Below are 13,196 nucleotides of genomic sequence, written 5' to 3' on the forward strand. Positions count from 1 at the left end.
CTAAGAGTTAAAAGTAAGACAGCTACTACATTTCCTTTCCCTAAAGGCCTCTCCTCACCACCCACTTGAAAAAAGAAAAGGTCAGAACTTACACTTCAGTGTTAAAATGAGATGAGACCTAATAGTGATAAGTTATTTTTAGCAAAAGCATCCCCAGCCCAGGATCTCATCTTTTAACTGTATCTTTCCAGATGTAGATTCAGCCCCATCAAGGGATTATAATTAGCTAACATTGCTTATAAACAAACATTCAAGAGTACGGAGGTTATGATTAAACAAAAAGAAATGCTGGCTGATGCCAAACACTTCTAATTCAGATCTAAAAGTCTACTAAAATCTGATCTTGTGAACCATTAGTTCAGCATACAAGCCAGAAGCAGTATGTGAGCCGACAGTACATAAACTGTCCAGAAAGAAATATAGAATGAAGTCGAGAGGACTGAGGTCAACATGCCATCTCAAAATGTGTTGCAGTCAACCCAGGGGAATTCTATATTGGACCTTATCCTAACAGATAAAAAGAAACTGATCACAGAACTAAAAGTTAATGGTAGCTTAGGTACAAGTGATCACTACTTGATCACATTTAATATGTGCAAGCAGAATCGAGTCCAGACCAATAACATAAAGGTGTTTTAATAGGACCGACAATTATAAGCCAAGTCATCTGGGAGGAAAAATTTATCAAAAAAACCAAGTCAATGATAAGGAGAATAATTTAAAACCACCTTACAAGATGCTTGAAAAGCCACAGTCCCACAACAGAAAAAGAAGACTGTGCACAAAAATCTAGTTTAGAGGGGAAGTGAAGGCAGCTGTAAAAAATAAAATAAATATACAACAAATGGAAGAAAGGGGAAGTTGATAGTAATGAGTATAAATCAGAAGTTAGGAATTGTAGAAAATTGATACAGGAAGCCAAGGAATACAAGAATAAATCTATGGCTAATAGCATTAAGGACAATAAGAAGGTGTTTTTTAAATATATTAGGAACAAAAGGACACCTGACAATGGCATTGCTCCATTACTAGATGGAAAAGATAGAATTATCAATAATAATGCAGAAGAGGGAGAAATGTTTAATACATATTTCTCTTCTGTATTTGGGAAAAAACAGCTAATGTAGCTCATTGTATGGCAATAACATTCTTTCTATGCCACTAATCTCTGGAGAATGTTAAAACAGAAGTACTAAAGTTAGATATTTCAAAATCAGATAATTTGCATCCAAGAGTTTGAGAAGGGATGGCTGAGGAGCTTGCTGGACCACTAATGTGGTACCTCTCTGGAGGTGTTACAACCTGAGTGAATTTACCTAATCTCCCCACACTGTTCTTAGTTCCAGGCCCACAACCATACCTAAAACTTAGTACAGTAAGATCTCCCAAAGATATTGCAGGAGATTGCCACAGCTGTCACAATGGAAACAACTTAAGTTTAAATACCACAGTGATTAAGTGTCACAAGAGTCTGGGATATTTGTTCAATCTCCAGAAAGTCCAACTGGGTCTGGTCACCGGGGGGGGGGGGGGGCGGCGCAGCGGCACAGGTGTGTGTGTGTGTGTGTGTGTGTGTGTGTGTGTGGTGTTTTAAACAGACAATTCTGTCCATTCCCTTCCCCCAGTATCATGAAATCATTACAAGTATTAACATATGCTCATTGACAGACAAGGTCTCAAAGTTGTGACAACTTTGGGGACCAGTAAATATCAGGAGCAAAGGCTGATCCTGGCATCTTTACAGACTAAGCTGCTGTAATTTACCATACTTACAACATGGGTGGGGATGAAACATGACAACAGGAGAAGTGACCCATAGCTCCATAATAGGGACACTGTCAGAAGTTCACATCATCTGAAAAAGCATGGAAGGAGGGATATTTGTTTCTTAAGCCTCCAGTATGATGACCTCAAGGAAACGCAAATGCTCAGAGAGTCACAGACAGCACCAAGTTAAAACCTGGAGCAGATACATGAAATTGCCATTTTTTAAAACTTCCAAATAATAAATTAAATGAACTAGTGCACTTATTACTACTGTAAAAGTAGTAAAAATATTTCAGCTTGCAGCTAAATTGGAGGAGAGGCTATTCTCAAATAGGAAGAAAGGATATTTCAATATATTTTAGAGAGCTGTCTGAAACATAGGGCCAGACATAATGAAAAAGACCAATGGTCCACCGAGTCCAATATCCTGCCTCTGGACAACGGCAATGATGGACTGATTCAGAAGGCAGCATAAACCTCTGTAGGGGAAAGTTTCTTGCTGGCTCTGGCAGATCAGCTTATGCTTTGACACATGAGGACAGAAAACACTTGCCATTTTTATCCTAGCTAGCATAAATGCCCAGAACACTCTGGTTAATATGATCTAATCTTTATAGAATTATACTAAGCAAGTTGCTTTAGTGGTATTATACAACTTTCAGTTCCACAGGTTTATTAAGTATTGCTTTTCATTACTGTTACATCCTTGCAGCCCTTTTATTTAATCAGCTACACCATTGTTCTTGTATTATGGTAATAGTAAGCTGGAGCACAGACTAGCCTCCAACATTCATTTAGGACTCTTCCCTCTTTACCCTTTTCTTTTGATCTTGCTATTGTGCTTCCACACTGTGAAGAGAAGCAAGCATTTAGCTGAAACTTGAATTCATATAATCTGTTTAACTGTAAGCGGTGCATAATGGAGAAATGCCCACTGTCCTATTTCCATTGCCACTGATCTCCCTTCTGACACAGGAGCCAAATATCCAGCTTTACAGGTTGTGTGAAGAACTGTTGCCCTGACTAGGTTCTCTCCTTGCCTTGCCTTATGAGAACTTGCCTTCAGCAGCCAAACCGCTGTTTTTCCCCCCCTCTAAAAAAACAAAACAAAAACAAACAAAACTCTTTCTGTGCTGCTATTGAATGGTTAAAAGTCAAAATGACAAGTGTAACTCTAAAGTGAGGCAATTTAGAACTCCTGCAGAAGAGGCTGTCTCAAGAATGGGGAAACTTCTAGGAGTCCAATTGCCCAAAATGTGTGAACAATCTCTGGCAAGAAAATTTAATAAGACCAAGTTTATTCTTCATTCACTAGGGAGAGCTCGTGTGGCTCACTGATTTAACAATCCTCAACAGTACCAAAACCAATGTGTCACTGCCAAGGCATCACATGCCTTCCTTACAGAGCTTGCTATGGCAAGAGAAGCAGCCTCAGCTTTTTGTATTCCAGAATAAAGTGGGTGGAATACTACTAACAAGGATGTTTAAAAACTGCCTTCAGTAAACAAGCTTCACAGGCTCCTCATCTTGTTAACTAGGGAATGGAAACAGTGCACTGCAGAAAAGGATACAAGGTAATACACTAGTTTAATCACTAGCATTTCACTTTGAGACTTGGATTAAAATTCTGCCTTTGATTAACAACAGCCCCAGTGTACGCAGACCTGGCAAAGGAGAGTTCAGATTTGCTTAATGCAGCTGTTTAAAAATCCCAAATTTTGTTAATTTTACACTTCCAATCTCAACGTCCCTGGGCATCCAATGATTCTTGTAGACGCACTGTCAGTGACTGATGCCACAAGCTTCCCACAGTGCAAAGCCATGCAGCCCACCAAAAGAGCTGATCCAAACTGCTGCTTCCTGAAACTTGTCCTGGGCAGGACTGCTGCATTCAATCAAAAGCTCCCAAACCTCCCTCTCCCCCCAGATTCATTACACACCTGTTTTCGCTAGGCAAAACTTGCTTTAGATCCATTTATAATTTTTAAATTACTCACATGACAAACATTCAGTTATCACCACATTTGCAGTTTTGCCACAGAATGATTATAACAAGGACTTGAGGCCATCTCTTTGTTATCCACTGTGAGATAACTAGCCTACCCCCAATAATACTTGTTCTTGGCTAGTCAGGGTCTCTCTCCAGTAGCCCGCTAAGCGAATAGGAAAGATACATGATTGGGCAACCAGTAAAGAGAATCAGCTCAGTACGTTTTGTTTAAATGCGTTCATTGTTTGTACTGTTCATTGCAAACAGCTTAATATAATGCACGACTTGCTTCTAATATTTGCCATATGTCCAGATGCTATGGAAATTGGCAAGTGGAAGTCATCAAGAGTTACAGCCTAGTAATGAATCTGCCCAGGTGTACCCATTGAAGGCCTGTGTCTGGGGAGGTCATTTGTAGGAGCTAAACCTAAATTAACAAGTACCTGCTTCCTCATCCTCTGCTCTCAGTCAGAGGAAAACATTGCCAACAGCTTATTAAGAGTTTATTTTCTTGTCGTTGTATGCGACACACAGATGGAAGCTCGAAAGATTTTTCTTCAGAGTTACTTATCAGTTAGTGGAAATATAGTCCATGCTTAAAAGGAACTGAAGTGATAGTGGCTCTGTTTATGCACTACTACAGATGTCAGAACATTAACAGACTTTAATAGAGTCTAGAGATAGGTAGAGTGTCCAGTGACACATACAAAGTTTATTTGGGTGCAAAGAGCATAGATTTAACATGTCCTTAGGTATTATATGTATGAATGGGAAGTGCAGGTCTATGTTTCATGAATCTATTTTCAAGTCTCTCCAAATAGGAGAAACAGCTCATGAAACCCTGATTTTGCAGAGATTATACAAAAGGGAAACACCTGTTGTGAGGTCAGTTAAAAACCAAAATGAGCATATATTCATGCAGCTGAGAGAGGTTCTAGCAAAGCTTTGTGGGGGGAACAAAGTCACCTTATAAAAAGAAGGTTTCCCTAACTAAAGAGGAATGAGGGCAAACAAGTTAGCCTTTTTATTGTCAGCTGATGGAAATGCTGATACTGCCATGTACAGAACTGAGGGTAGAAATGTAATGTTTTATTTTATTCATATTGGGGGGCGGGGGGGAAGAGAAATAGGACATTCTGTTGTAATTAGTTAGCTTCAAGGAATCCCCAAACTTAAAATACTTCCTTACACAAATGCCTGTTCTGCACAGGCCAGGAGTATATTGCTTTTAACCTTAAACTGTTCACTTGTATTGGGAAGCAGCCAACCTGACTGCAAAGCATGCCACATACTTCTTCACTGTTCCTAGCTATATGCTGTACTCCTTACATTTAATGCATCTGTCCAAGCACAGCCAAAATTAAATCTAGCACAGTTGAAAATTATCATATTTGATTCTTATTGGCTTGTAAAGCCAGACGTAGGTAGAAGTGTTGCAACTTAAGTGTTCTTTGTACACCTTTAGTCTCTAGTTATTAGCTATTTAAAAAGTAGTTCAGTGTTAAGACCTCTCCTCATAATAGTAGTCTGTATATGCTACTGAAGTTCATTTTCAATTAGACATTATTAGAAAGCTGTGTATTCTTGAGGTAAAGAAATCCTGCATTCTCGTAAGTCTTCTTACAGTGCTGTAGTTAGTAGTATGCAATTCTGGTTTTGTTAACTAGCTTCAGCTGCTACAAAGCAGCAATGCTACCACTCCACAGTTTTACAACTCGCAGGATGTTATAGCCTTCCACATAGTGGCCTGAAGGAAAAGAAAGTCAGTCAGAAGCCTATTAGTTGGAAGGGAAGGTTTGCCACTTCATTTTAACTTAAAATACATTGACCTTATCCAGGTAAAGGTAAGATCATGAAACCCTTCTACACTAGAGGGCTGGATCTCTGCACAAGGTTGAACATTGCAGCTGAGATTCTCTTTGATTGATTCTTCATCACATGGATTAGTGTCCACACTGAGTAATAGACTAATGCACTGTGTTTGTGTAGACTAATGCACTGTGTCCACACATAGCACTTGCTCCAACCTGTACATTGTGCTACTTATCCCATAATTCCAGGCATAGGTATTTGTGGTACCAGGTGTGTGCTAGGCAGTAAATTGTATGTACTGTGTATACATATTACTGTACATATATAATTTTTATACAGTTGCATGTGAAATTTTATATGTAGGTGTTAAAGATTTTATATATAGGTGTCAATTATGTTGAATTAAACCAATGAAGTAACCAAATGATTATGTCCAATAGCTCTTCCCACTGTGAACATATCATGATGGGTAAGGGCTTTTACCTCAATTGCATTCAAAACACAGAAGGCCACGAGCTGGCAACAAGTGCTTAAGTAAACTGTACCTGGTGTCTTATATGAGCACTGCTGACTTCAGGTACCAATACTCTAAGATAAGGGGCTTGGTTTATATTCTATAATGTCTCTGTATTTTGTTGAACTATTTCCTCTTCTCCTCACCCTCTAAATGTCAGATACAGGAGTGAAGGGAGGACAGCCCTCCAAGCTGCCTAAATATTCTCCACTCCCACACCACATGTAGTAATGCCCCAGGAAATGTACAAGTACTAGGGGAGAGAGGTCTGAGTAGTGGCTACTGAAATACCATGGATATGCATGAGTGAGGATTTAAACCAGGGTGTACAGTGCCCTCTTCAGATATTTTAAGTCTGGGAGATACAGCTGAGGCAACCACTTCACTGCCATGCCATTTCAACCCACAGTAAGGCACAAATTCATTTGTTGCTGTAAAATTAGCATGTGTACATATGTATTTTTTCCAGGAGCTAAAGATCCACTGGCCACAAAACATTATTGTAAAGTTTTACTGAATAATGTTTATTGTATAATAAAAATTGCACAATTAAATAGTTACTTTTAATAAGCTGTTGTGTGCTGCACTCCTCCCTGGGGGAGAGAGAGAAGCAAGAGGTAGAGAGTCAGAATAAGAGCAAAAGCAAGACCAGATTAGTATCACCTATCCTGTATAGATCCAGGAATTGGTGGAAAGAAGTTGTGACAGCTTGGTGGGAAGATCAAAGGAAGCATCGTAGCTACAATGTTATCCTGCTTGCACTGAAACAGTTCCAACTGAAGCAGTCTGGACAAATGCATTAAGACTTACTCAGAGGTTCTACAATCTTACTGGTACTGGAAATACCTTGTGAAACATCTGGACACAGTATTGGGACACTGCATTTTACCAGCATTCCAAAGGACCACAATTCTCTACTGTGGATGGAATACGGATACATGGTCAACAGAAAACAATATCCACGCACGCAAGTCTAAAGACAGCATTTGATTACAGCAAACTGACTTAGGTTGCAAGGTCTTTCACGTGGTAAAAGATGACAGCACAAAGAAAAATTAGACAAGGAAACATTATAGCTTATTGCAATACAAAGACGTTCTTTTTAATTACACAATTTTCACTCATTTTTCTCCCTCCACCTCAGTCCTTCCATAAAGCAGTAATTTGTAGTTAACAGGTAGTTGTTGGCAAACTGGTTTTTCTTTTTAAAAATGTCTATGTAACGTAAAGCTGTTCTGCATATTCAAAGTCATTCTTCGGTGGGCATAGATATTTCAATTTATTTATCAGAACTCAGTATTTAAAGAGTAATCAAGGCTTGTGAGATTTACAACTGCATTTTCAAAACAATTAAGAATTTTAAGTTCAAATTAAAAAGGTTTCATAACTGAATGAACAATATCTGTCTTTGTTGCTACTTTAAATTTAGTGTTACAAATAGAGCCAAAATCTTTAACAGCAAATCAATCCTATTTCAAAATGAAATACTAAGTGTATAGCCTAGATTCCTGTCAGATGTCAATGAACACCACAATCCAAGCATCTGTGGTCTCCAATCAAAGCCATGGTACATATTTTCTATGTACAATGGGAATATTTTTCGCTTTCTCTCTTCTATTTATAAAGATCCAAGATATTGCACAACTTATTGTTCTATTCTTTCCAGACACAACTCCCATTGTAACTAATAGGAGTTGCACATATATACCAAAGAACACACCCTTCAATCAGTAACATTGTTATGGCAATGTTCAGGAGAAAGATAAGACATTTATTTGGGTCTTAAACGGACATGTGATTGTATGTATGCCAACAGCTCAGTTATGCAGCTTCTCCTCCTAGAACTTCAACAGTTTTAAGGCATTTGAGAGAACAACAATTGACCAAACTGATCACAGTGAAGCTCTGGTGTGTGGCCAGCCAAGCTTACTGTTATTTGCCTAATCTTTGACAAATTCATCATTGTTTATAGGCTCCAGTTTCTATTTCTGTATTAAGTGCTCTGTGGCAATCTGAGACACTTAGGCTGCTGCCCTCTGTGGTATGATTAGAACTTCCCCTTCCCCCACTTCCCAACACAACACTCAACTGTACAGGACCTTTAAGGAATAAAGAGGCCTAAGTGCAATAAATGTGAGATGAGCTGGAATAGTGGGAAGCTAGAACATGGTTAGCCGCTGTTGCTGCCTAGTTTCTATTTTAAACAACGAATTTTCATTTGCCTTTGAAAGCCAGTTTCTAGAATGATACAAAGTTTAACATGTAGAGCACTTTCCAGTCCAGAGCATTCAAGAAAAAATATGATTAACAACATGAGGAAACAAATGTTCTTGGGAGTACTAACACATTTAACACAGTATTAAGAGTTTATTGAGAAGGAATTGTACTCTTTCCATATTAGTCTCATTGATACACAGCGACATTAGAAAACAAACAGACTGATGACGCTTAATATGCAGAAGTGAGAGAGGAAATTCATTCAAAAAACTGTGGTGTTCCAAAGGGCAACATTTTGTTCTTCCCTCTTTGTGCGGGTTTTTCGGCAGCGCCTCCCTTCACTTACAAGAGATTGGAAAGAATTGCAGTTTTAGTTGAAGATAAGGCAGACTGACATTTATTCAAAGCTCTGCTGTAATAAACTGAATACCATAAGCTTCTTTTTCAGTAAACAGAAGAATGTTTTCACTTAGACACACACAGTGCTGCTGATGGAAGCACCCACTTCGACAGATTGAGGCCTGGTCTACACTAGGAAATTAGGGGTACCGTCTATACTTACCTCCGGGTCCGGCGGTAAGCAATCGATCTTCTGGGATCGATTTATCGCGTCTTGTCTAGATGCGATAAATCGATCCCGGATCGATCCTGGAAGTGCTCGCCATCGACGCCGGTACTCCGCATACTCCTCTCGCGGAGCAGGAGTCGACGGGGGAGCCTGCCTGCCGCGTGTGAACCCGCAGTAAGTTTGAACTAAGATAGTTCGACTTCAGCTACGTGAATAATGTAGCTGAAGTTGCGTATCTTAGTTCAAAGTGGGGGGTTAGTGTGGACCAGCCCTAGGTCAGTAGAATTACCTTGGCTCAGAGGTGTGAAAAATCCACACTCCTGAGCAATGCAGTTAAACCAACCTAACACCTGGCATAGACAGCAGTAGGTCATTTTCCCCCTCATCCTAGTTACCACCTCTGAGGAAGGTGGAGTACCTACACTGATGGAAGAACCCCTCCTGTTGGCATAGGTAGTGTCTTCACTAAAGTGCTGTAGCAGTTTGTGTAGACAAGCCTTAAGAGGTTGTTGTCTTCCCCTCTCTCCCCCTCAACCACACACCCACTGTTTTCCTTCCCCTTATTATTCACAAAGTCCACACAAACAAAACTTCTACAAACTTTGAAACAAAGAATGTGTCTCCAGAGTCCAGTTAGCTCAAATTAGCACACTCAGATTAGGGGAATTGAAGCTAACATAGCTCGAGTGAGAGTAACCACATTTCCAAACAACATGAGTTACACACCGTGATTTGATTAGCAGCATAGAATGACTGGACTATCTTCTGATGACATGTTGTAACTCAAGTTATTGCATCCCCACTGCGTTCCTAGCTCAAGCTTCGGCAGCACTCAGCTTCAGTCCCCCCACTGGCTAGCTACCTTGAGCTTAAAGCAGTTTTCTCAAACTATAAATCTGTGTGTGGGGAAAGGAGTCAAGATAGGGGTAATATTTGAGTTATAACTTGATCTTACTGTGCTGTGAAGACACACCCTGTGACAATGCAAAAGACTGCAATGTACACAAGGTTTGGACATTAACAAAAGTATCAGGTAACAGCAAAGAACAAACGTGTAATTCACAGACAAGCCAGGATCAATGAAAATTAATGTAGGCAAAGAGACGTTCTCCACTCCAACATGAGTTCACCCACCCTGGAAAGATTACATGTACAGTGGCAGCAGTAATACATAGCAAACTTCCAACCACCATAAAAATATGAATGATGAGAAAATTTACATTCTAACACAATGAAAGTCTAGTAACATCACAAAGTTTGGTTCTTGGCTAGTTTATGATATAGTTTGTACAAAATGGGTGAAAAAGAACCATCTTAAGCCATCTAAGTCTTCTGTTTAAGTACTGGGATAAGCTTTTTTTTTTTTTTTTTTTTTTAAATGAAGCTTCCTTTCACTTAAAGAAACTTGAGTATTGTTGTGGACAGTTTAGATCTGTTTATATAAAGTAAATATGGTACACTTTAGTTGCCTTAGTAGTTGCTAAAAACACAATCAAAAGAAACCCAATTACACCAACATCTTCATTATTAGTAACTAATATCAGTATTTCCTTCTAACCTGCAAGATGCCAGCTTTCCAATGCATATCACACAAAAAGGCCTTGCATGTCTCAAACACTATACTTCTATTAATTAATTTGTTGTAGGAAAGTCATACTAACAATCTACCCAGAAAATGCACAGGAGTTCATGCCCATTAGCTTATAGTCAACATTACAGTTAATACTAGTTATAGGAGTCTTGACAACTGGATCTAGAGTTGGACATATCCAGTCCAAAGAAATCCGTCTTCTTAATAAAAGAGCAAGGCAGACAAATGCTGTCAGTTTACCAATTATCCAGTTACTTCAGTTTAAGAAAAAGAAGAAGTGGAACTGGGTAGTTTTTCCATGTAAAAAGCATACTACCTGACCTAGCAACACAGATAGCACTAGAAAATGGGACCACGGCCTGGGCTGTCATACTCTGGAGGATGCAACACAGATGATAAAACATCACACTAAGGATCAAACTACTGTACAAAGCCAACTAACTTAAGACCAAGTGTCACTGAATCATAAACTTACCGCCCACCTGATTCTGCAACACAATTATTCAGTTCACCCGAGTACAGGTCATCAGCAAAATTCTTGTAATAAGCTATCAAATCTCTTTCTCTGGGACACTGATAATACATCAGGTCACTCCATTCTACTGTACATGTGTCTCTCTGACTAAGATTTTTAAACATAAAACCAGCAGCAAATCGCTTTCTACCTTCTGTCTCTGTGTAATTAGCACTATTAATCCCATGCTATCCAAGTCCCCTGGCACGGCACTGATTTGGTTTTAATCTATGCTGAGGTGTCTTCCTCCACTCCCCAGCAAGCCATTCAGATCAGAGCTTGGCAAACTCCTAGATCAGAGCTAAAGTTCTGCTGCAGAAATAGCAGTCTCACTACACTAATAGAAATGTGTTGAGACATGCAATGCCTGCCTTTTTTATATCCAAAAAAGGAAAGAAATTAGTTGCTCTTATACAGATTAATTTGCAGAACAGGGAAAGTTCTTTTCTGCATCTCTCCTACCCTGTAAACCAGTAAACCTCCACATAGCAAGCAATAGACAAGGTACCCAAAAATAACCCCAAACATTTTACAAGCTTGATACTGTGTAGCCCTATAAGCACATTCTAATACAGTATTTCTCCTCTCAATGTCACTGCTGGAGACCATACGTACTGTCTTCTCAGCCCTGAACAATTGATTAGTCATGTATTTCTCTTGTCCCTTAGCAGGAGTCCCATGCTTCTCAACACGACAGAGTCCCTTACCACCCTAATACATCCCTCTATTCACCAACTGCCACCTTTGAGGTGTAACCAACAGTTTCTATAATACATTACATTTTATGGCCATTATCAGACGGCACCACATAGCTCAGGGAAAAGTTAAGAGGCTTTCACTCTGATGTTTTTCACTAATTCCTGTATTCTCCATGTCCCCTGGTATCCCTATGTACTTCAAACTAGGCCATGAGGTTCCCATGTCACCCAAAGCTACCCCATGTCAGTGTATTCCTTGCCACTCAGGGACCAGCCAGTGGCCACCAGCTGCTTAGAGGCACCTCCTGACCCCAGATAAGAGGGAAAATTCCTTACCACTCTTAGTATCACCTGCATTCACAGACAGGCAAGAAATCCCCATGCCTCTCCACACACACATGGCCCCTAGCCCCTGCCCCTCCCGAGCCAGTCTAGTTGAGAAGAAATTTGCAAGGGACCCATCACTGTGGTGCTGACACAAGAGCCTGTCTCCACTGGGCAGAGCAAGAGGATTCCCCACCTTGGACCACCTGCACTTCACCCCCAACCTCAGGCCAGCACCCTCCAGCTGCACCCCGCACAGCCATGCCCCCAACCTCACCCCAAGCTGTACCCCCACCCCCAGCTGCACCCCCGCGACCCCCAGGTCCCGGCAGCGCCACTCACCCCATAAGCCAGTCCATGGCTCTCCCGGGTGCCTCCTGCTCCGCCGCCTGCTCCGCTGCTGCGCCGCCCGCTGGGCGCGGGGCCGGGGAGGAGCCGGGGCGGGAGGCGGGCGGGCTCCTGCGTCCTGCCCGAGCTCACCACCCGCTCCGGCCTCAGGGGCTGCGCATGGGGCTGCCCGGTCCCGTCCCCCACCCCCGGCGGCGGGGCTGGCTCCCGCCCCCACCTGGCCCCTCCTCTCTCTCTCCCCCCTGCGGGCGGCTTGGCCAGGCTCACGCTCCTGCTGCCAGGCTGCGCCGGGTCCCTTAGCCTCAGACACACTCCCAGGGAGACCGGAAGTAAACACACAGGCCCCGCCCCCTGCCGCTGCTAACCCGGAAGTGTCCTCCGCCCGGGGCACTATGGGAAACGTAGTCCACGTCTTCTGGTGCTCAGGCTGGGGACACGTGGAGCCCCTACTGTGCGGATCGCACCCGGCAGGGTGTCTCATCTGCAACCAGAAGGCCCCCGATCCGGACTGCTGAATAACTGTTATTCCATTTATAAGAGCGGTAGCCGTTAGTCTGTATCCACAACAACAACGAGGAGTCCGGTGGCACCTTAAAACTAACAGATTTATTTGGGCATATGCTTTCACCCACGAAAGCTTATGCCCAAATAAATTGGTTAGTCTTTAAGGTGCCACCGGACTCCTCGTTTTTGTCATTCCATTGGCTTCCTGTTTAATAATTGCATGGGCCCATCACTGTGATGGGGTTTTACTTTATTACTGTTTTGCCCATTAGGGGATTAGTATATCTAAGAGCTGGGTGTTATTATTTATTTAATTATTTACCATTCCTTATGGGTGTTTTAATTATTA

At 41.4% G+C, this 13,196-nt stretch overlaps 1 protein-coding gene across 6 annotated transcripts in view; it reads right to left on the reverse strand.

The window, feature by feature from the left end:
• The window catches only part of MOB2 (MOB kinase activator 2), a 160,516-nt gene extending 147,849 nt beyond the window's left edge, over nt 1-12,667 (reverse strand). The window contains exon 1 of one of the 6 annotated variants that reach the window (XM_065592027.1): nt 12,338-12,667. Coding sequence is in view for 4 of the 6 variants with exons in the window: in XM_024102162.3 (XP_023957930.3) it covers nt 10,935-11,098 (164 nt within the window). In the remaining 2 variants the exon portion in view is untranslated. Of the gene's footprint in view, nt 1-1,773; nt 1,794-3,764; nt 3,791-10,934; nt 11,119-12,337 lie in introns of those variants that run through there. The other 5 variants (XM_005307778.5, XM_065592033.1, XM_024102162.3 and 2 more) reach the window with 5 other exon arrangements.
• Between the last annotated feature and the right edge of the window lie 529 nt (nt 12,668-13,196).

This window comes from Chrysemys picta, chromosome 4 (assembly GCF_011386835.1).
Source record: "Chrysemys picta bellii isolate R12L10 chromosome 4, ASM1138683v2, whole genome shotgun sequence".
Lineage (NCBI taxonomy): Eukaryota > Metazoa > Chordata > Testudines > Emydidae > Chrysemys > Chrysemys picta.